This window comes from Psittacula echo (assembly GCF_963264785.1).
Source record: "Psittacula echo genome assembly, chromosome: 4".
Classification (NCBI taxonomy): Eukaryota; Metazoa; Chordata; class Aves; order Psittaciformes; family Psittacidae; genus Psittacula; species Psittacula echo.
In genome coordinates this window covers 115,134,059-115,154,869 of record NC_137738.1, presented here as the reverse complement: position 1 = coordinate 115,154,869, position 20,811 = coordinate 115,134,059, and the positions used below count along the sequence as shown (strand labels likewise).

Here is a 20,811-nt window from a genome sequence, read left to right as displayed (position 1 = left end):
GAATGATACTTGGAGGCAACTCTTTCCAAACCAAGAACATCTTTAGCGAAAGCCACTAACTCCTCTATGTGATGCAATCTTCTGCTTAGCCTTTCTGATTTAGCCTTTTGTCAGCAGAGGAATACATGAATTTACCTGTGGTTTTTTTTTGACAGGATGGCTGCTCATTGGACTCCTAATAAAAATTCCTGTATTTTTTTGAATGTTTGAGAAACTAAAAAGCTCCAGCAAAAAAGAAAACATTGCCCCAGTGCTTCCTGTAACTACCTGCTGAAACCTGCTGGTGACAAAGACAAGCCGGCCATTAGTGCTACTCTTAACTATCAGACCGCTTCCACATCTGCTGCTTTTCTCCCTTGCTCTTTTCCATTCCTGTACTGTGCTTTGGCACATACAGCTATGGCTGAATGGCACAGTGTGTGTTTATTGGATCAGCATTTTCTCGGACAGGGAAACACTCTGGTGACACTTTCTGCATGTATACAAAACTCATAACGCTGCCTCCCATTTGCTGACATTTTTCCTCAATGGCAGCAAAGCAGGTGAAGCAGCTACAAGAGGTCTAACCATGTGCTGATTAAGCTGAAATGTGTTACCCAGTTGAGAAAAAAGGAAAACACACAGCTAACTTACAGCTGTAATATTACAATGATTTCAAATTATCTAAATTTAGATGATTACCATTTGATCAGACTTATAAGTTCAGAGTATATCACGGCCTAAAAGTGCAATGAAACTACAATATACATAGAGAAGTCAAATATATTCAATTCCCAATTATCTATATGCATATTTCTAGCAAATTTCTCATGACAAGATGAAGCCAGCACTGCACTAGCTCCATAAAAAAACCTGTTATTATCCAGTTGGATCTATTAGCTCAGGTGCAGAACTACATAAATACATCTACGCAGCTTCCAGAGACAACTGATGGCTGGAAATGATCTAGCTGCTTTCTCGTGGCAGAGAGCTGGAGCTGGTAAGAAATCCGATCTAAGCTGCCTTGAGACAAAGACAGCACAGTCTCCATGGGTAAAACTCACTTTACTGGAAGCACTAACAAGCCCAAAACAGAGGAAACTGAGCAACTCCAGCTGAAGGCAGCCTAGATCTGGCACAAAAAGAGAACTAATAAACAAACCCAATCCAAACCGGCTCCATTGCAGCCTGCTGAGTTGCACAGCATATTGCTATGCTTCCCAATGTGCTGAGTTTAGAGCACTGACTAGTATGGGCACAATGTTGCACAAACCCATAACACATAAGCAGGTCTAGTGCTGTCTTGGAGCTATTTGCAGACTGGCTTCTTGCTCTTCCCATCACTTGGAAGCAACATAGTGCAACCATCTCTCTTGTTGGGTTACCTGTCACACAATTATACCCTTCCCCTTAAGGCAAAGTGAGCTTAGAAACACTGTTCTTCAAACATTGCTAACACAGAAGGGAAAGAAAAAAAGGACCCCCAACCTCCCCATTTCCACTGCTAATGGGCAGTGTCTTCTGATTAATACAATTCAGTTAAACTGAACTGTTTGAAGTGGGGTACTTTCGCGTTGAATCTACATACAATTAGTTCATCAGAAAGACAAAAAAAATCCTTCATATAGCAAACAGATTGAGTATAAACCAGCTATAAATTTAAAAGAAAACTTACGAGCTGAAATACTACAACAATTACATAGCAGAGGGAGGAAGTTCTTGAGAGCACAGAAGTGTTTTCATTGAGGTTAGCTCTCAATAGCTCTTGAGCTATTGAGAAAAGCATCCTAGTTAGGACAGTATCAAGAGACTCACACAATACAGTGTCCTCAACAGGAGGGTTTGTCTATTCATTACCTCATTACTTCCATGCTCAAAAGCTTTTGTCCATGATAGAATTATCTAATATTTATTCCAGACTAAGTAATGTAGGAAGAACACACAAAAACCTGCAAGCGCATTTTACCCATGGCTCTCACTGAATCATTATAAAGTTTTACAGTTTAGAACAAAACTTCATAATGCTCCAGCAAAAGCTTAGCAAGTTGACTTGTTTCTTGAAAAGAACCTGTTAATACCTTTAAATATGTTTAAATATAACGCTGTGTGGTAAGAACCATGGGACTTAGAATGTGAATCAAGCAAATGAGAGACAAAAATCAGACTGAGTCTATGCATTACCTATGCATCGAGTAATAAAACCAGATGTTAGTACTTCACAACTTCTGAGTAATTCCGAGTAAACTGGTGTCAGAAAGACAATAGCCATTTTTTAGCATGATGTATAATGTTATTTTCCTCCCAAGACAATGCCCTTATTGAAGAGTTCCCATAACATTAAGTCTAATTTAATATGGGTTAAGAACAGCTGCAGCCCACTGATGTGATCCAGGATCAACCACAACGAAAGCAGCCCTGCAATTCAACTAACACATCACACATCTCTACATCCCCACAGACAAAGTCATTTCTTTCTGTTACATTTATGTCAACCTATAAGGCAGCAATCATATAGACTGCTGCGGGCAGCGTACGTAAGAAAATCTTTCAATACATCACATGCCAGCAATCTGCAGGGACAGATAACTAAGGAAAATAATCCCCCATTTTGAAAAGAAAGATTGGTTACTGACTGCAGTTTTTGATGTAGGAACATCTATTTTGAACAAGAAAAATAGCTAAGCAGTGATTCACATATTTTAACCAGAAAAAGAATTACCCCAATTATTCCAATAGAATTGTCTATTATCTCAAGTTAGAACCAAATACTGGAGTCTGAACTGTCTTGCAGGTTTAGCAGACCTATATGTCTCTACAGTCTCAAACTGGGAAAACACTGTAGATAATACTAGGACTAGACACAAAATAAATGTTCAGAGAACTACAGCCATTGAAAACTTATTTATAACATACAATATAAAGCTGTGGGCTTAAGTTTATAGTTCCATTCACTTGTAATCTAACTGCCAGCATTAGCCAACTTCAGAAAAACTTGTATTAACATGACTCAAAACAGCAACTACAGTCAAAGCTACTTAACACATTACCATATCAGGCACATAAGCTGATCAAAATGTAAATCTAGTTCATTTGCTTAACTATCAGACAGTATAGTACATTTAACTGCATGTATTATTATACTTTGTGGTTTTTTCCACTAAATAATAACAATTTTTCACTTCTACATGAAAGTCTCAAATCCATGTGTTTTAGTAAACTTCCTGTAAACAGAGTTCAAATCAATTTATTATCTTTTCCCAGTTAAGATGATGACTTCTTTGGTAAACTGAAGCTCATAATATCTCAGAGGCAAATACTTCACAATAACAGACCAAATCTTCCATAGGACTGACTCAAATGGAGATGACTATCTGGAAAAATTTACTGGATTAAATTAATGCTTCTCACTAAAATAACTGTTTCCTATAGCAAACAAATTATTTCCTTAACAGTAATACTGTGCAAAAGCAATGTTGCCTGCTCATAAACCCTCTGCTGACAAAAATACTACTGTTGTTCATGTCTGCAGGGCTAAGTAAAATTAGATTCCCTCCTCAAGGATCTCTATGGTCAAAGTGAGCAATGTTTGTACAGGAAATGTATTGTCTATTTAGATAAACTCTGCCTGACAAATTTGGTGGCCTTCTATGATGGGGCTACAGCATTGTTGAGTAAGGGAAGAGTAATCAATGTCATCTACCTAGACTTGTGCAAAGCATTTAACACTGCCCTGCACATCACCCTTCTCTCTAAATTAGAGAGGCCTGGATTTGATGTGTACCTGGTCATATTAGTAATGAACAAAGCTTAGCAAAGTCAAGTTTTATGAGCTTATGAACCCACTGGCCATTATGCTGTAAAGTCAGGCCCAGCCTTTGCATTTCAAGTATTGTTTATCTATACACATATAATGTTTATCTATACACATATAATGTTTTTTAAGCTCTAAGGCTTTTCAAACATTTTGTTTTGCTTGGCCTGTCAGTAAATGAAACCGATGTCATTCAATGGCATACCACTGGATAGGTGCATGCTGCAGCACGATAACTATGGAGACAATCCAGATGCTGTCTCTGAACTTGTCAGCTGTTGAACTGAGAAAACAGACAAGGCAGTAACACTGAAGACAGAGCTTAAAATTACGTATTTTTCCTTCCTAAGTGATCTTTAATAGTTAAAAGCTCTATTCTGTAGGAATATGCTAGTTAGCCTATGCACAACTTTCACAACAACCATGTTACATGGGCTTCTTGTGGCTTTGTTTGGGTTTTTTAAGCTCATTAACATCTCTTATTTTCAGCTATTGGATACAATTTTACACTGCATATTATTTTGAAGAAAAGCTAAGAAATCTGACCTGCAATACTTGAATTTTAATCTACACTTCTGCACCAAACAGTAACTAATACTCCACTTAATCCAGAGGTTATACAAACCTTAACTTGCTATAGACTTTGGTCCTTAATTTGAGCTTTATGCAAGAAATTAAGGATTAAATTAATGTTTTTTCCTCAGCACAGTGACTTCTCAAGTAGATTGCTAATGCTTGAAATAACCACAACAAGAGGAGAAGGATCCCAGCACAATATAAGCTGAACATCCCATACAATACATGCTCTGCATCTTATAATGTTCACCCAATGGAACCAAGATGGCAAACGAAGAGAAGGCCTTCTGCAGCGCAAGGGCCTCCGAGCAGCGTGTCAGAATGAAATTGTTTTTCTGCTTCTTTTGATGGGAGATGCTTTCAAGTCAGGAAATTAGAAGCAGGTGTGCCAGAGGGCACACACACATCCATGCACCACACTGAAAAACACACGTTTTCAATTTTCAGACATGAAAGAGACTCCAGTTGAATGGAAGGAGAAATGAAAATCTAGCTTGCTTTCTGCAAGCCATAAGCAGAGAGCTTATGAGCTTTGACAAGCTGCCGGGGCCTGCCTTGCTATTGAAACATACTGTACCTCAACACGAAAGTGTTGGAACTTGTTTTAAAGGAGTACAAAATGGAAACTTGCATTACTCACATTCATTCGAGAATGGAAAAAATCATCCAGTTTACTGGACTGCCAAACTATGACTCTTCTCTTTTCAGAAGCTTAAGATAGAAGTTACAGGTTATCTATATTTTACTATCTATTCCTTACAGCAGAGCCTGCATCTAGTCTTGTTGTTTTAACTTTCACTTTGTTACTTTCAGTCAAATAATAGTACCTAGAAGTGCCAGTTAACAAGTCAAAAAATGACTATTTCTGCCTTATTTCCTGAGCAACTTCTGGTTATGCCTAATGGGAATACAGTGAAAACTGTATTTTAGTAAGCTCTGGTTGTCACTACCAGCATCTCTAGAAAGAGCTGACTAAAAACTTGCAAGCCAGTGATTTTAAAGAACAAAATCCAGTACATTAAAAATACCTGGTGAGATATCGATAAATTTTGTTACATATTAATATAAAAATTGAAAGTGTAATTCTGAAAAGACATAAAATGCTACAGTCCAGCAGAATGCATTGCAGTGCTAAACTAAAGTTGAGTAACTTTCAGCTTTCTGTGTTCCTATCAGCTGCTGCATCTTGCCTGAGTACTAGCTGGGGAATTTTTAACTTACTGACCTGCTGCCAGGAAGAACACCTGCAAACAAAGTCCTGTCCAATTCCTAAAGCATTGATCCTAGAGGGATCAATGGAGCACATTCTTGTTGCAGACAGAAAATCCTTAGATGATTTAACTTCCAAAGTAATGAACACCTACTAAGAATATGCAAATGGAAATCTTCCAAAAGGCAGTCGCTTCAGTAAATTTGGGTAGGTTTCAAAGATAACAAAACCCAAATTCAACATCCAGACAAACTGTGTCTAAAGTATCTTCTCTCAGAAAAGGTGGAAAACCACCTTCTATAGCTTTAAGCTTTTAATGTGGGCAAAATAAACTAAAACCACTCTGAAAAACAACTCATCCAGCTTTTCTGCAATTTTACAGATAAGGAGGGAAAAGAGCTAAAGGATTAAAATATGCCAAATGCATGAATCCTTCACTTCTAAATAGTAGGAAATGCCAGATAACTTGAACTTTTTTAAGAAAGATATATTGGTTTCAATTAGCAAGAACAAGAAGAACTTCAGATATACCTACAAGAGAGGTTAGAATGAAGAAAAAATGTAGTTCCATTAAAGAGGATGTGGATTTTACATTCTTCTTTACATTGAATATATTTTAAAAGAGTAATTTCAGCTATACTGTAAAACAAAAAGCAAACTCTTTTTTGCCTAGGCCTTCATCAGAAGCTTTATTGCTAGATCTCCTTGTAAAAATACTACACCTTTCCAAACTATGTCACTTTTGCCATATAAAACTCAGAGGAAAGGAAAGAAAATATTAGATTATGTATTAGCTAACTAAATATATGCAACTATTTTCTCCCTATCACAGAAAAATGTTTAAGACATAAAATGAGAGTTCCATTTGCCGCTATATCCATTTCACTTTATATTCTTGCATCCATTTCAAGCCATTTGGGCAAGACACAGCAAACAGGAACCAGTGTTCAGAGTTCAGGTAACAGTGCTCAGAAGAGAAGACAATGCTACACATTTGGCTGCTGCTCCAGGTTATGAACACGTTGCTCTGTGAGAGGTGGCTCTTCCGCAGGAGACTACCACTTCTAAAAAGCCCATGCAGCCTCATGCTTACAACAGATTATTACATTAAGCCCAATTAAAATTTCAAGAGGCAATAAGCACTCTGATTATTCGCATCCATCCACTTCTGCTTCAAAACAACCCTTCCAAAGGCAATTCAAACAAGCATTCTGATTATTTTGTGGACAAAACCCTCAGCTTCGAACACTGTGGTACTGTGTTTAATTGACTGCTTCTTAATGCTACCATTCCCACAAATCATCTCTGCCTGTTGCTTCCTCTCTCTTCACACAGCCTTGTGGTGGTAGTGAGTTAGTTCAGACACCACATGTTACAGCACTGAAGCCTCCAAACAGCATCTGGAAGCAAAGATGAACTCTTGACAGAAGCATTTACTTCAGAGGTAAATACTGATCTGTCTGGAGATAGACTTCTTTCTTCCTCTACCCTTTGGTTCACTGAAACAATGACATAACTCTTCTCCATATGGAGTTGCTCCATCTGTGATGCATTAAATTACCTATTATTCCCAAAATCTTACAGGACCAGACTGTTTTTGTGAGATAACACATTTTTCTACAAAGGGATTAACTGTATCATAATATCTATCTCACATAGCTTAGCTCAAACCTATACAGGATGCAAGATTTGCATGTGAAATTCCACTGAACGTTTGGAGCACGGACTGAGATAGATGCAGGCCAGACAGACAAATGGCACCTGCCAAGGATCAGCAGTCACTGGGTCCCAGCACAGCCACCACTATTCTCAATGTATGGGGATTACAAAGCCAAAGTCCCAAATCACAAGTCAATTTATCAGCAGTAAAGCTTCCTTGAAAAACACTCTACAGATCTGCACATTACTGTTGTTCTTGTTGAAAATGAGTTTTCAAGAAAGAATCTATAGTTCAGTGGCTTCCATAAGGAGAGACCAAAATGCTAGCTGGGGGCATAGCTCAACAATCAACTTAACAAGCACAAGTCATCTCCCCAAAGGTGTCATTTCCCAATTCACATTACCTGTTCCATTTTGTTAGCAAAAGCATTCATGAGGCACACGATGGACTGGAAAGAAGAACAGATACAAACAAAAAAGAGCAGTAAAAGGCAGAGGGAGGAGGAGTGGATTTCCTTACTCACTTACTGCCTTATTGATAAGGATTTCAAAAAACAAGAGAGCCCTTTTTGAGCATGGGGCTGGATTAGACGATCTCCAGAGGTTCCTTCAAGCTACGCAATTCTGTAATTCATCACAATACAAAATGTGCTATTTTCCACTTCATGGAATGATGCATCCTATGTCTATGTATGCCCAGATTTTAAAGTATTTTGATGTAATCCCTAAAACATCTTTACCAGAACAGAAGCCATTGCTTTTGACCAGAACCTTAACAGCCAGTCCTCTAGTGTCCTGGTGAATTCATCAACACAGTAAGTTGTTAAGGAAATAAGGCACATTCTGCTTATTTACACAGAAAACACAGTCTGTGCATGTATTCCTAAAACATTGCTGTTATCTGTATCTAATTTCCAGTCAGGAACAGGGGAGAAGCACAAGAGACATCACTGAAAGACTTTTTCCAGACTGAATTCTCAACTCTATGGCAGTTTGGGTCCGTAAGTCTGATGTTCCTGCTATTTTCTCAACAAAATAAAAAATGATTTGTCAAAAAATGCTTAGTAGATTTACAGCAGCTACTGGTTTTCTTTAGGATTATAAACCATAATTAAGTCCCATTTAAATTCTCCCTAGGACATCTCATCACTGTACCTTTCTTGTATCAAATATTCTTCTCAAATGGATTTTAGTGGAAGCTGGAGCCTTTGCAGCTTTGTGTTACAGCACTTCTGCATTGTGTAAATAATGTAAGACCTTCTGTCCATCTTCAGAAATGCAGTATTAAAAGGTCTGCTGGCTTCAATGGCTGACACACATACACAAAGCACATCACCCATGCATGAAGAAGAGTAAGTATGCTTTCTACTACCTACTGGTGTAAAGATGTATAAGGGAATGTAACACATAATTCTCAGTCTACACTTCTACTCAAAATATATTTTATATTTAAGGTTCTGTGTATCCAAAGAGAATTAACACTTTTCAACTTATCTCCCATAAAAAACACAGCCTGCCTCTTACCCCGGTAGTATTACTTCTGGTAGAGTTAGTAGACGAATGTTCACAATCAGCATGGATGTTCCAACTGGGGAGAAGATTCAATGTCACAGATGATATCATTTTGAATTAGATGAATATACACAAAGTCTTTGATTCCTATTATGTGCAGGAAAAACTAGGAAATGTTTTCTTAAAGTACAGCCAAAAATACACGCTATTGTTTCTCCTGCATTCGGGTTTTGTTCATAAGGTTTTCCCTCCAAATAATACCCATCTTCCTGGGCTTACATTCATATACCAACAAAAAACATCCACTAAAGAGTTTCAAGGGGTCTCACAAGTGTGGTTTTGGCCTCTTTTTTTGAAGGAGTACTTAAAGGGAAGGCTGTTCTGCTTGTTTCTGTGTGCGTGTGCAAATGTGTGCACATGTGCAGGCATGAGCTTGTAAAGACCAAACTGGCTTCTACTATGTCGAGTAAAAAATATAGTTTAGCTGTTACTTACACTTATACTAAATAAAGGCCACTGGTAATGATCATGTAATTTAACAAGATCTCACTCAGTCTCTACCATCACTCTTGCAGGGAATGGCACTTGCGTTGCGTTGTTACATGTCATAGTTAAGGTTGCTCAGGCATCTTAGCTATGCAACTGCAACATTTTCTGAATTTCTTGAGTTTTAACACTGGTTTTGAGACACCTACAGAATTTCTGTGATGTTTATCCTTCAGTTCAAATAAATTATCACAACCATATTGAAAAAAAGGAAACCAAAACCGAAATACTTCAGAGTTCATACGTTGAAATGGTTCCAAAAATTGATACAAACTCTGAATTTTAGACCAAGAGTTACAGATTAAACCTTAATTAAGTCATTCCTGAGCTCCATCGTCTCCCCCATCCTGTCTTTAGAAAGTCTTCAGCTTTTGGTTTCAGTTGTCCTACCCCGCGTGAAACTATAGCTATAAAATACGAGTTCTGCAATAGCCTCTATTTTATAAACCACAAAGTAACTTTTGAAAATCCCCGAAAAATAAAACCACAGAAATCTGGCTAAACAAGGCCAACAGACTGTTGGAGGTAAGAAAATACCGTTTAAGAAGTTGAAGTCATACGCAAACAAGTTCAGAACCAGCACCACTGGCAGATTCTATATAAAAATCACAATTACAATGATCAAGAATATTTGAGAAACAACTTGCTAAAGGCATAAGAACTAATACCAGATCCTCCCTGAACATGCAAAAGCAGGAAGCCTGCCACCATCCGCAGGGAAAACAGAAGATGTAAACGCATGTCTTCAAATGAGAAATGACCATTGGAAGAAAGCAACATGAATTTGGAAGCACTTTTAATGAAGTGATGCCTCTTCCCCCCTGCCTCCCTTTTTTTTAATGGGAAGGTATTGAAAGCTGTGTCTCAAATCAAAGCTTAAATAGAAGGATTTTAGAATTAAATTAATAAAAAGCCAAGAATAAAACCTACTGTGTAACTAACTGTGGCATTGAAACTAACACTTTTCTTTGCCCAAGAAAGCTTCTACAAAGGTAAACCACAGAATATGAAATACATGCCAAGCAAAACTTAAGTAACTGGTCTTCTAAGTACAAGAAGAAATGAGAAATCTCAAGAAAGTCATCCTGACCTATTAAAAAAAAAGATATTTCCAGCTTATAAAGCCCCAATATCACAAATTGCTACAAGCTTGGATAACAGTGGAAGCGTTTTTCCTGGTCACATATTTTAACTTCGAAACCTGCAAACACCCTCTCTCTGAACACAGGACACCAAACTATCTGGAGCTCTGTTTTGACCCAGAGTGTCCATTCTTACGTTCCTGTCAATTCTGCAATGATTTCAATGTGCAAGAGTTTGTATTCTGTATACTTGGAATTACTATTCCAAACTCTCCTCATCGCAGAGGTTCTCCCCAGCCTGTTCAATCTCTTGCTGATCATAGCCTCCAAATCCCAAAGACATGAGCAATTTCCTAAGTATGGAATCAAAATGGTTTACAAAACCTGGCCCTTAAAAATTACTGGTAGGAAACTAATGCCAATGAACATCCTTTTCCAAGACTAAATATATAGCCAGATATAACAATTCTCAAGACTTGAATTTTTAGCTATCACTAAAAAAAAGTTACAAAGTCTAAACCCACACAAATGTGAAACCTTTTATTTCCCAAAGAATCACGAAGTTAAAATTATTTGGTTTAACATATACTAATACCTAATGATTTTGAGCATAATTTCAATAAAGCTTTATGGGAATCAAAGTTAAACTTTTCATTCAAGTCTGAGGTTTTTCTAATCCTAAATGCGCTTTGATGAACCAGCAACTCTGAGAAGTCATTTAACAATAAACACTAAGTCTGCACTCACAGTACTCAATACACACAGCAACCATAAGCTAATTTTCTTCTTTTTTCCCTTGCTATAGAAAATATTCCCTGTAAAAAATGTGAAGCTAAATTTTGCCAAATTTACCACTTAAAGGCAAATTAAAGAGACATGAAATTAAAACAACAAAATGTTATATTGTGAAAACCATGAAAACCTAAACTGACTTTAAATTTCAGTTCTGTACATATTTTAAGTGCTTTTACATACAGTGTATAATGAAACATGAAATGAATGTGCATACACACACAGTGTTTATTTATATGTGACATGGTTTAGTGTGGGGTGTCCCTGCCCATGGCAGGGGGGTTGGAACTAGATGATCTCAAGGTCCTTTCCAACCCTAACTATTCTATGATTCTATGACATGCAAGTTTCATTTGTTGCTGGTTTTTTAAATGTATGTTCACACAAAACCAGTTCGGAAACCTACAAGAAGGGGGTATAATCACTATTACAGATATAGTCTAGCCTGATTTTAGGTACAGCAAGTGACAACGCTTATGTTCTCTTAGAGCTTTCCAAATTTTAGGCAGCACCTTTATTTTCTAAAGATATATGTTAACATATTATTTTCTGGCTCAGCCTTGGCAATTTCACCTTTTGAATATTTGCAGATGTTTATGCCCCCATTCCCATCTCCTGTTGTCATCCAGCCAAGTTGTAAGTTTCCTTCTTTCAACCTTTCCTATAATTTAATTTTTCCATCCCTCTACCCCTTAATTAACTTCATGGTCCACATTGTTGGACGCTCGTATTTTAAACAAAAGTCAGGCATCAATATATTTTAAAACGGCACTAAACATAAATTACATTATAAAATAAAACATTATGAGCTTCTGAAAATGGAAAAAAGAATGGTATTGATTACAGAAGAGTTCTCACTTCCTGTAAACATTTCTATCTTGCACTCTCTCCCTCTCTCACACACACACACACATACTCACTCACTTTAAAGGAAAACCAGAAACAAGAGTTTAATTAAACACCACGAGTCTGAATTTCAAATCACTGAATAAACAGATGGCCATGCTTCATAGACCGCCAGCAGTCTATTCCAATTAACTGGGATTGGTATTAATGTAATGCCATGGAAGCTAGAGGATTTGAACCAAAGTAACATACACAAATATATATGGGCAATAGTTATAAATAGTATAATGTAATTACCACTATATAAAATTGGTAGCAGCTAAAGGAGGCTTCTATTTAAGGCCATCATTAAACCCAGACATCTCCTTTAAGTGTATCAGGGTCCTTCCTGGTACTTGCATAGACTTCAAATCCAGCTGACTTTGTAAAGAATGGTTTTAAAAGATTAAATAAAGGCGCCCTCAGCTTTTCTACTAACAATCTCTAATATCGCACTTATACTCAGTATTATTATGGTCCCTAATATGGCAATATTTAAGTATATTGGCATACATAGGTAAGCAATTATTAAACTAAAATTAATATGGTGTTCCTTGAGTAGAAAGATCTCCAACATCTCTGCATTCAGTAGAACTTTCCTTTGCCTAAGTACTAAAATGGACACTTGCACTACTAACACTGAACTTAAGAGTAAGCATCTACACAAGTTTTCAACAGTGTGAGACAGACTTAAATATATGGGAAATTAGACACATATAGGACTTCAAAAACAACACAGGCTATTTCTGATGCTCTTCAGTCTCTGTCAAATTTTAGTTCTACACCCTCTTACCTTGCTCCTCCCACTATTTCTGTAACAGGACTCTAACTTTACAGTACTTGGGATATAATTTACATTACCTAAGTCTGAACTCTGCAAATTATTTTCACCTCTCCCTATACTGACCGCTGTTAACTCTGACTATTGTGTTTAACACAGTATTAGGCTTGTGACAGCACTTCTTTACAAGAGACCAGGTTCCTTAATGCATAACAAATGCAGTACATCCCTTCAGTGCAATACAAGATGAAAACTCACATGGCTGTTATTTAAGCCAAAAGACCAAAATAAGCAACCAACAGGGATCAAATCATGGATTTAAAGACAGTACTGACACATACATAGATTTATATGCAAATAAATCATACAAATGTATAATGTAGTCTGGAAATAATGTTAGCATTTTAATTCACCATTAATAGAAATACCTTAGTTGGAAATTGTAAACTAATTATTGAGAAAGATAGCAACATTTTGAAATATTTATAAAAGTAGTAAATACCTGAAGTACTCACAGCAGTGGAGTAAGGGGTATGAGCTCCTGTATTTTCAGCCCAGCAGCCACAACCATAAAGAGCTGCCTAAGGAAAGAAGGGCATCTTTCATAAGTTTAAGTATTCAAAGCTTTTTGTTTGCTCCCTCCCCTGAAAAAGAAAATTAAGCAAGCCCCCCAAAAAACCAAACCAACCTAAACCCAAAAATCCCAACAAAAAACACCAAACCAACATCAACAAAAAAAAACCCTCCAAGAAAAATCCAAGTATTAATAGAAAAGATATATAAAAAATCGCAACAGTCAATTACGATCCACCTTTCTTTCACTATTCTTCAAAACTGAGTGATTATCATAGATGTATGGTAGTCTAACCTAACTTTACAGAAAATGAGGGTACAGTATCAAAAGACAAAATAATTCCATCTCTTCCCTGATTACATAAAGTCCTTTCCACTCTGCTATTCCAAAAGAAAAGCTTAAATGCATTTCCAAACTACTTTTAGGACAGTGGCAAAAGTCAGCCAAGAATACAGCTGTACACCCATGGAGCATGACATTTCCTATGTACCTCAGAATTTTTTTACCTGAGAACTAAGAATGCCTCTACCTGATGTGTTCTTTCAATACCTCTGTCACCTCTACCAATTCACAAGATCATTTAAAAATTAATTAGGACAGCTTTCCTAAATATTGATGAAAATTATATTTAAAAACCACTCTAATTATTTAAGAGACTTTTAGTGGTATTAAGAAGGTATATTTCTTGGGTAAGCCCAAGAAATTAATACTTATGAATACCTCTGACAAAAGGTAACTAACTGCAGGACAAGTTCTTACCTATTAATGTTTTATAACACTGATGGAGGACCCTGAAAACAAAACTTGCATTCCAATGCAGTGATAATGCCTTCAGAGTTTAATGGGAAGGAAGGGAGAACATCACTTTGCTCCTTCAGCTCTTAATACCACAATTGCTTGTGACACTGAAGAGTCATAGAATCATAGAATCATAGAATAGTTAGGGTTGGAAAGGACCCTAAGATCATCTAGTTCCAACCCCCCTGCCATGGGCAGGGACACCTCACACTGAACCATGTCACCCAAGGCCTCATCCAACCTGGCCTTGAACACTGCCAAGGATGGAGCATTCACAACCTCCCTGGACAACCCATTCCAGTGCCTCACCACCCACACATCAAAGAATTTCTTCCTTAGATCCAATCTAAACTTCCCCTGTTGAAGTTTGAACCCGTTACCCCTTGTCCTGTCACTACAGTGCCTAATGAGAGTCCCTCCCCAGCATCCTTGTAGCCCCCCTTCAGATACTGGAAGGCTGCTCTGAGGTCTCCACGCAGCCTTCTCTTCTCCAGGCTGAACAGCCCCAACTTTCTCAGCCTATCTTCATACGGGAGGTGCTCCACTCCCCTGATCGTCCTCGTGGCCTCCTCTGCACTTGTTCCAACAGTTCCGTGTCCTTTTTATGTTGAGGACACCAGAACTGCACACAATGCTCCAAGTGAGGTCTCACGAGAGCAGAGTAGAGGGGCAGGATCACCTCCTTTGACCTGCTGGTCACACTCCTTTTGATGCAGCCCAGGATACGGTTGCTTTCTGGCCTGCAAGCGCACACTGAAGCCGGCTCATGTTCATTTTCTCATCGACCAACACCCCCAAGTCCTTCTCTGCAGCGCTGCTCTGAATCTCTTCTCTGCCCAACCTGTAGCTGTGCCTGGGATTGCTGCGACCCAGGTGTAGGACCTTGCACTTGGCATGGTTAAACTTCATTCCCAACTGAAAACTTATAATCACCTGACCAACTCTTCCAGGATGCTTTAGTGCTAAACCTCCACTGGAGACAGCAGCAGCAACATTTCCTTCTTGGTCCACAACAACTGCACCAACTGTATCCAATGTTCCTGAGTCATTCTCCTGCAGGACACACAAACAGAAACAACCAGTAAAAATAGTATATTAAAGTCAGCTTATACCCCTTGGGAGTATGCAAACCTACATGCACAAAACCAAGTGACAGGCCTACCAACAAAATAGATTTTTTATCATGCATATTGTGCTGCCATAAATCTTCAAAAAATGCATTCATGCCTCAGGCAGGACCTGAAGAAAACTTCTCTGAAAACAAGAAGGTAATAAAATATCTCAGAATTCAGAATTAAATTACTAGATTACCTGCATTTACTCACAAAAGTGCCAAAAATGCTTTTTCCTTAGTGGAAACTAAGGAAACTTGTCCACTAAGAAATTAGTTAGCTACCTATTCCAAAGATGTTGTATCAAAAGGCCTTTTTCAAAAGCTTCGAGATGGAATTTTCAGAGACCCTGATCTTTAAAGCTATGTAAGAAAAAAAGAATCCATAAATTCAAAAAGAATCCGAAGCAGCCGCTTACCACGGAAAAAGAAAATTCTGATATTCTAAGCAAGATGCTGTGATTTCTATATAGGGAAGAACTACCAATGTGATGAAGGTTTTGTTGTTCATCCCCTGCCCCCTTTTATCAAAGGAAACTATACCCACAACAAAAAAACTTGATTAATAGACAACTAGAGATATGAAAATCAAGCCCATCAAAGTTAGGAAATGCCAGAATTAAGGCCACCTGTTTAATCTTACTTCATATTAAATCAAACACTTGGAGCTCCCATAATGAACAGGAATACATTTGAGAAGGATGAGGCTTAGAATGATCAGTATGTTTTCCATATCATCTGACAGCAAAGAAGAAATGCTTGCAGCCTTCTTTGCAGCATCTGTAAAACTATTCGCTCAATCTGCCATCCATCTTCTACTTTGGCTCTCACATGCATAAAATATTTGCCTTCTGTAGCTATATTACTAATTTCTCTTTTTAAAAGATATTTTAATCAAAAACACCCACAAACATTTACAAGTATAAGTTGCATAGAAATTTTCTTCACTTCCTTTAAAAGAACCATTTCCTATCAGTAGTTGCTGTCAATTCGGTTGTATAGTTTGCTTGCTCTGGCTCACTTTATTTTTAGATGCTGTAATTTAGGAGGCTGGAAATCTTTACCAAGGGAAGCATTTTTTTTAACCTGGCCCACACAACCTTCTGAAGGAAACCTGTATCACCGAAGCAAAGGAATTCCGTATTTTCCTTCTCAGTAATATAAGTCGGGGGGAAACAGGGTGTGTTTGTGATCAGAAAAAGAATCGCTGTTAATGCTGTATATATTCTTACTCCACAAACTGAAAACCAGCAAGGACCAGTTCTATTCCATATCCAATGGGAAAAATATGTTGTCAGATCTTTCTAGACCTATTTTTATGTTTCCTCTCATTTCAACATTACTGACTGACACATTTAGAAGTGACACCATGAATCAATTCTGTAGTTCAGTACAAAGTCTTCTACATTTGTAAACTGAACTGACAACCCTGCAATTTCTGAATCAGTAAATAAAGAGCTCATCACAATTTTACAAAGGAAAAACTTTACTTCTCCATACAAAAAGGCATTTTGTGCCTCAGGAGTTCCAGGAAGAATGCAGCTGGCAAGACTTTCAATGTCTCACATTTCAACTCTTCAAACCATATGAAAGTTGAAAAACCCAGGATCCCATCAAGCTAGTATCAAGATAATCAGAAGAAATACGTTAAACAGTACAATTCATGAAGTCTAAAATAAGTCCAAATTCTACATGGGTACAACAAGGACTAACCAAGGTCCAGCTTGTTTGCCATTACTTTTATGCATTTGATTCATTAATTTATCATCTTATGTTTAAAAACAATTGCAAATTCCAAAGGGAACTTGATTATTACTTGGTGAACAAATCTGACTTCAGCTAGAAATTTATACTAACATATCCACTGCAAAAGCAGTTTGGGGGTTTTGACAATATAGTATTGCAACCTAAAAATATCTATGATGCATATAATATTTTACATGGAAAGAACTGAAGGTCAATGTGAAAACTGAGACCTCATAGAATCATAGAATAGTTAGGGCTGGAAAGGACCTTAGGATCATCTAGTTCCAACCCCCCTGCCATGGGTAGGGACACATCCCACTAAACCATGCCACCCAAGGCTTTGTTCAGCCTGGCCTTGAACACTGCCAGGGAGAGAGCGTCATATTACTTACTTAGCACCTTGCACAGGAAAGGAAGTTAATTTCATGAAATCATGGACCAAATATTCAAACTTGGCTAAGAACACACACACAAAGCAGGAAGATGCTCATCTGCACAAATGCAGAGCTCTATCAAGTGTTTTTTAAATCTCACCCTTACTTTCTTCTCTACATAACACAATAAATAGTCCTCATTTTACAAGCCCCTAAGGAAGGAATTAACAGTTTAGGAGAGCTCTACCCAGTGCCCACTGAAAGATAACTACACACTGGACTTCTTTCCCTTCTTGACTTGAGACTGTTCTGAAATTCCATAAAAAGTAATTACTGCTGAAGCAATTAACGTCTATGTACTGTTACCCAACTATCCAAACAAATAAACGGGATTTTGTATTTGATGACAATTAGATCAAGACTGCCGTAAAAATACAAGGTTTCACAGTATCTTCCTACTCAAAACAGGGCAATACATAAATCTTCTATTATGTCCCACACGGCCCTTTTCAGATCAAGTGGAAACAGAGAAGCACAGTAGTGGATAGTGCTGTTATAAAATATCAACTATTAATATAGTTTGGTCTTTTAAAATCTCAGCTTTAAGGTGTTCTTGATGGAGCACTTGTGTTAGTCACAGCAGCATTTAATAAGGCAAAAGGCAATCTTTTAAGTAGCATTTTATTTATTAAAGTATTTTAAAGAAATACTTCTAAATCCATCTAAGAAAAGGGAAAATGTCACTGTTCTGTGAGCACTGGGACCAATTCATAGATACCAATTTCTGGAAACATTTTCCTCTAGGAAAACTGACAGTATAATGTACTCTCATAGCAATCTAATCTTGACAGTCGATGCATGACTGGTACAATATCCATATGCTTGAAAAGGGGCAGTTAAGATCTAATGGTACAAAGCTTAATAAACAAGCCTAGCCGTTCCAGTTTAATGGTTGCTTGGTATGTAAATAGAATATTTGGTCTGACCTCTGTGTTCAGGCTGAGGGAATTATTTCACACTGAATTCCACAGATTAGTTTTGTTTTGTCTTTATTTTAACTGGAATGGATCAAGTCTTTATCTTTTTTTTCCCATATTTTAAAGTATACTTTTGAAGTCTAAACAGCATTATCGTCATGAAAGACCATTTCAGTATGGATGTGGGACAGAAAATTTATTTCTTTAAGGGAAATGAAATGCATAAAATTCAAACTCCTGTTCAAAGTGCAAGAATAAGTAAGTCTGACACAAGGACTGCAACAGCCGGCTGCTATTCTTACAACTACCTTCAAACTGCTTTAAAAAATTGATTTGAAGCAAAATTTAAGTGATTAAAATTCACCATATATAATGGGAATGATATATAATGCTATGCACAGACTGTTGCTCACTCGAAGTGTTCAAGCTGGAACTGGCTAAAAGTTCACACGATATATTCAAGATGATCAATGACAAAAAATGAAATGCACTAAATATTGAAAGAAAATAATGTTTTTCTGTTGGACAGATGTATTTTTCTTTTCTAAATATGTTCATTGTTATTGACCCAACACAGTAGCTGAAGAATATGAAATTGAATTCAAACTGTTGTACACATATTTGAGTACATATGTTAAGCTAGGCAAAAAAGGAAGCAGTTTCAATAAAACTTACAGAAAATAATGTTATTTATGGCAACAAATAACTAGCTTATAAAAAGTAACTTGTAAACACTAACCTATATAAAAGAAATTACACGCACTGGAAGTTCTTAGTGCCACTTATTCAAATCAAGGAGAGGACAACTCCTCTTACAGCTTCAGCAGAGCTATAAAAAAAAAATCTTGTAATAGCAGAAGACAAATTAAAAATAGGGCTTTTGGCCAAACTCTGCTAAGCTTTTTTCAATGACAACTACCTCTGGTAAAAGACAGGCTGACAGTAAGACAACAAACATTTACTTCTGATGTTTACTGGTGCTTGAAGTGGGAACTTCAGAATGGCACAGTTCTGGTGTCCTCACCATAACGAGGAAATGGAAGTGTTGGAACAAGTCCAGAGGAGGCCACGAGGATGATCAGGGGACTGGAGCACCTCCTGTATGAAGACAGGCTGAGAAAGTTGGGGCTGTTCAGCCTGGAGAAGAGAAGGCTGCGTGGAGACCTCAGAGCAGCCTTCCAGTATCTGAAAGCGGGCTATAGGGATGCTGGGGATGGACTCTTCATCAGGGACTGTAGTGACAGGACAAGGGATAATGGATTCAAACTTAAACAGGGGAAGTTTAGATTGGATCTGAGGAAGAAATTCTTTACTGTTAGAGTGGTGAGGCACTGGAATGGGTTGCCCAGGGAGGTTGTGAATGCTCCATCCTTGGCGTTGTTTAAGGCCAGGTTGGATGAGGCCTTGGGTGCCATGGTTTAGTGTGAGATGTCCCTGCCCATGGCAGGGGGTTTGGAACTGGATGATCTTAAGGTCCTTTCCAACCCTAACTATTCTATGATTCTATGATTCTATGAATGGTATCTGGCTGAATTAACACATCATACAGTCACCCTATGAATGTGTTTACTCAGTTCACACACAAACAAAAACGATTTCTTAACTACGTAAATCAATATCGAGGTCACTACAACTTTCTACACCTTCACAATTTGTTGAAGTCATAAACGGACTGTGTGCAGACTCATAACCCTCTACAAATCCCACATTGGGAAAAGAATTAAAAACACAGCAAAGAGAAATTCTGATTACTTGGGAAGTAAAAGTCCTTTAGTAAGTTACACTGCCAAGTACTTTCTATATAATCTTTATTAAATTTTAACAGCCTTTCATTCTTTTTGAGGTTGGTATAATTTAACTGTTACTGGAAAGTGTTTTTTAAAACAGTACGTTTCGTTTTAGCTGGTGAAATTTATCAAAAGCTAAAACTTCCAAGTACCTTCAGCCTTTTTTGGTCTGAAATATATCTCTTCACATAGGCCTTTTAGTTATGATTCCCATTCAACTTTAACATCCTTTCTACCTTGCTCTTCTCCCAACTTCTAAAATTTCATAGGTGAAAAAACAACCAGAATTCATAACAACTGTGCAGTAGAGGCAGCAGAAGCACATAAGCTAAGCTTCAGCATAGGGCTGAAGCAGGTGAGGCAAACCAGAAATGAAACAGCTGCTAATGGGGTCTGCTGGAAGGGACAGGTCTGCAGCTCCAGAGAGGCATAGCAAACTAAAAAACTGAAGTAAATACTTAACTTTGACAGGATTAACTTTTAATTATTCAAATATTTAAATGGCTTTTAAACAGTTCTTTTTAAACCTTATATGGGAGTTCAGCTTTGACAGTGGAAATTTTGGAATGATTCATCCTTGCTAAATGACCATTTCCTAATAGCTCAGAGAG

The 20,811-nt window shown here is 37.5% G+C and overlaps 1 protein-coding gene across 1 annotated transcript in view; it reads right to left on the bottom strand.

The window, feature by feature from the left end:
- Window positions 1–20,811, bottom strand: part of TASP1 (taspase 1) — an 86,193-nt gene that overhangs the window by 28,501 nt on the left and 36,881 nt on the right. The window contains exons 9-10 of the mRNA XM_080616121.1: window positions 15,139–15,258; window positions 13,336–13,414 (exon numbers count right to left, since the gene is read on the bottom strand). Coding sequence (XP_080472247.1) covers window positions 13,336–13,414; window positions 15,139–15,258 — 199 coding nt within the window. The remainder of the gene's footprint in view (window positions 1–13,335; window positions 13,415–15,138; window positions 15,259–20,811) is intronic.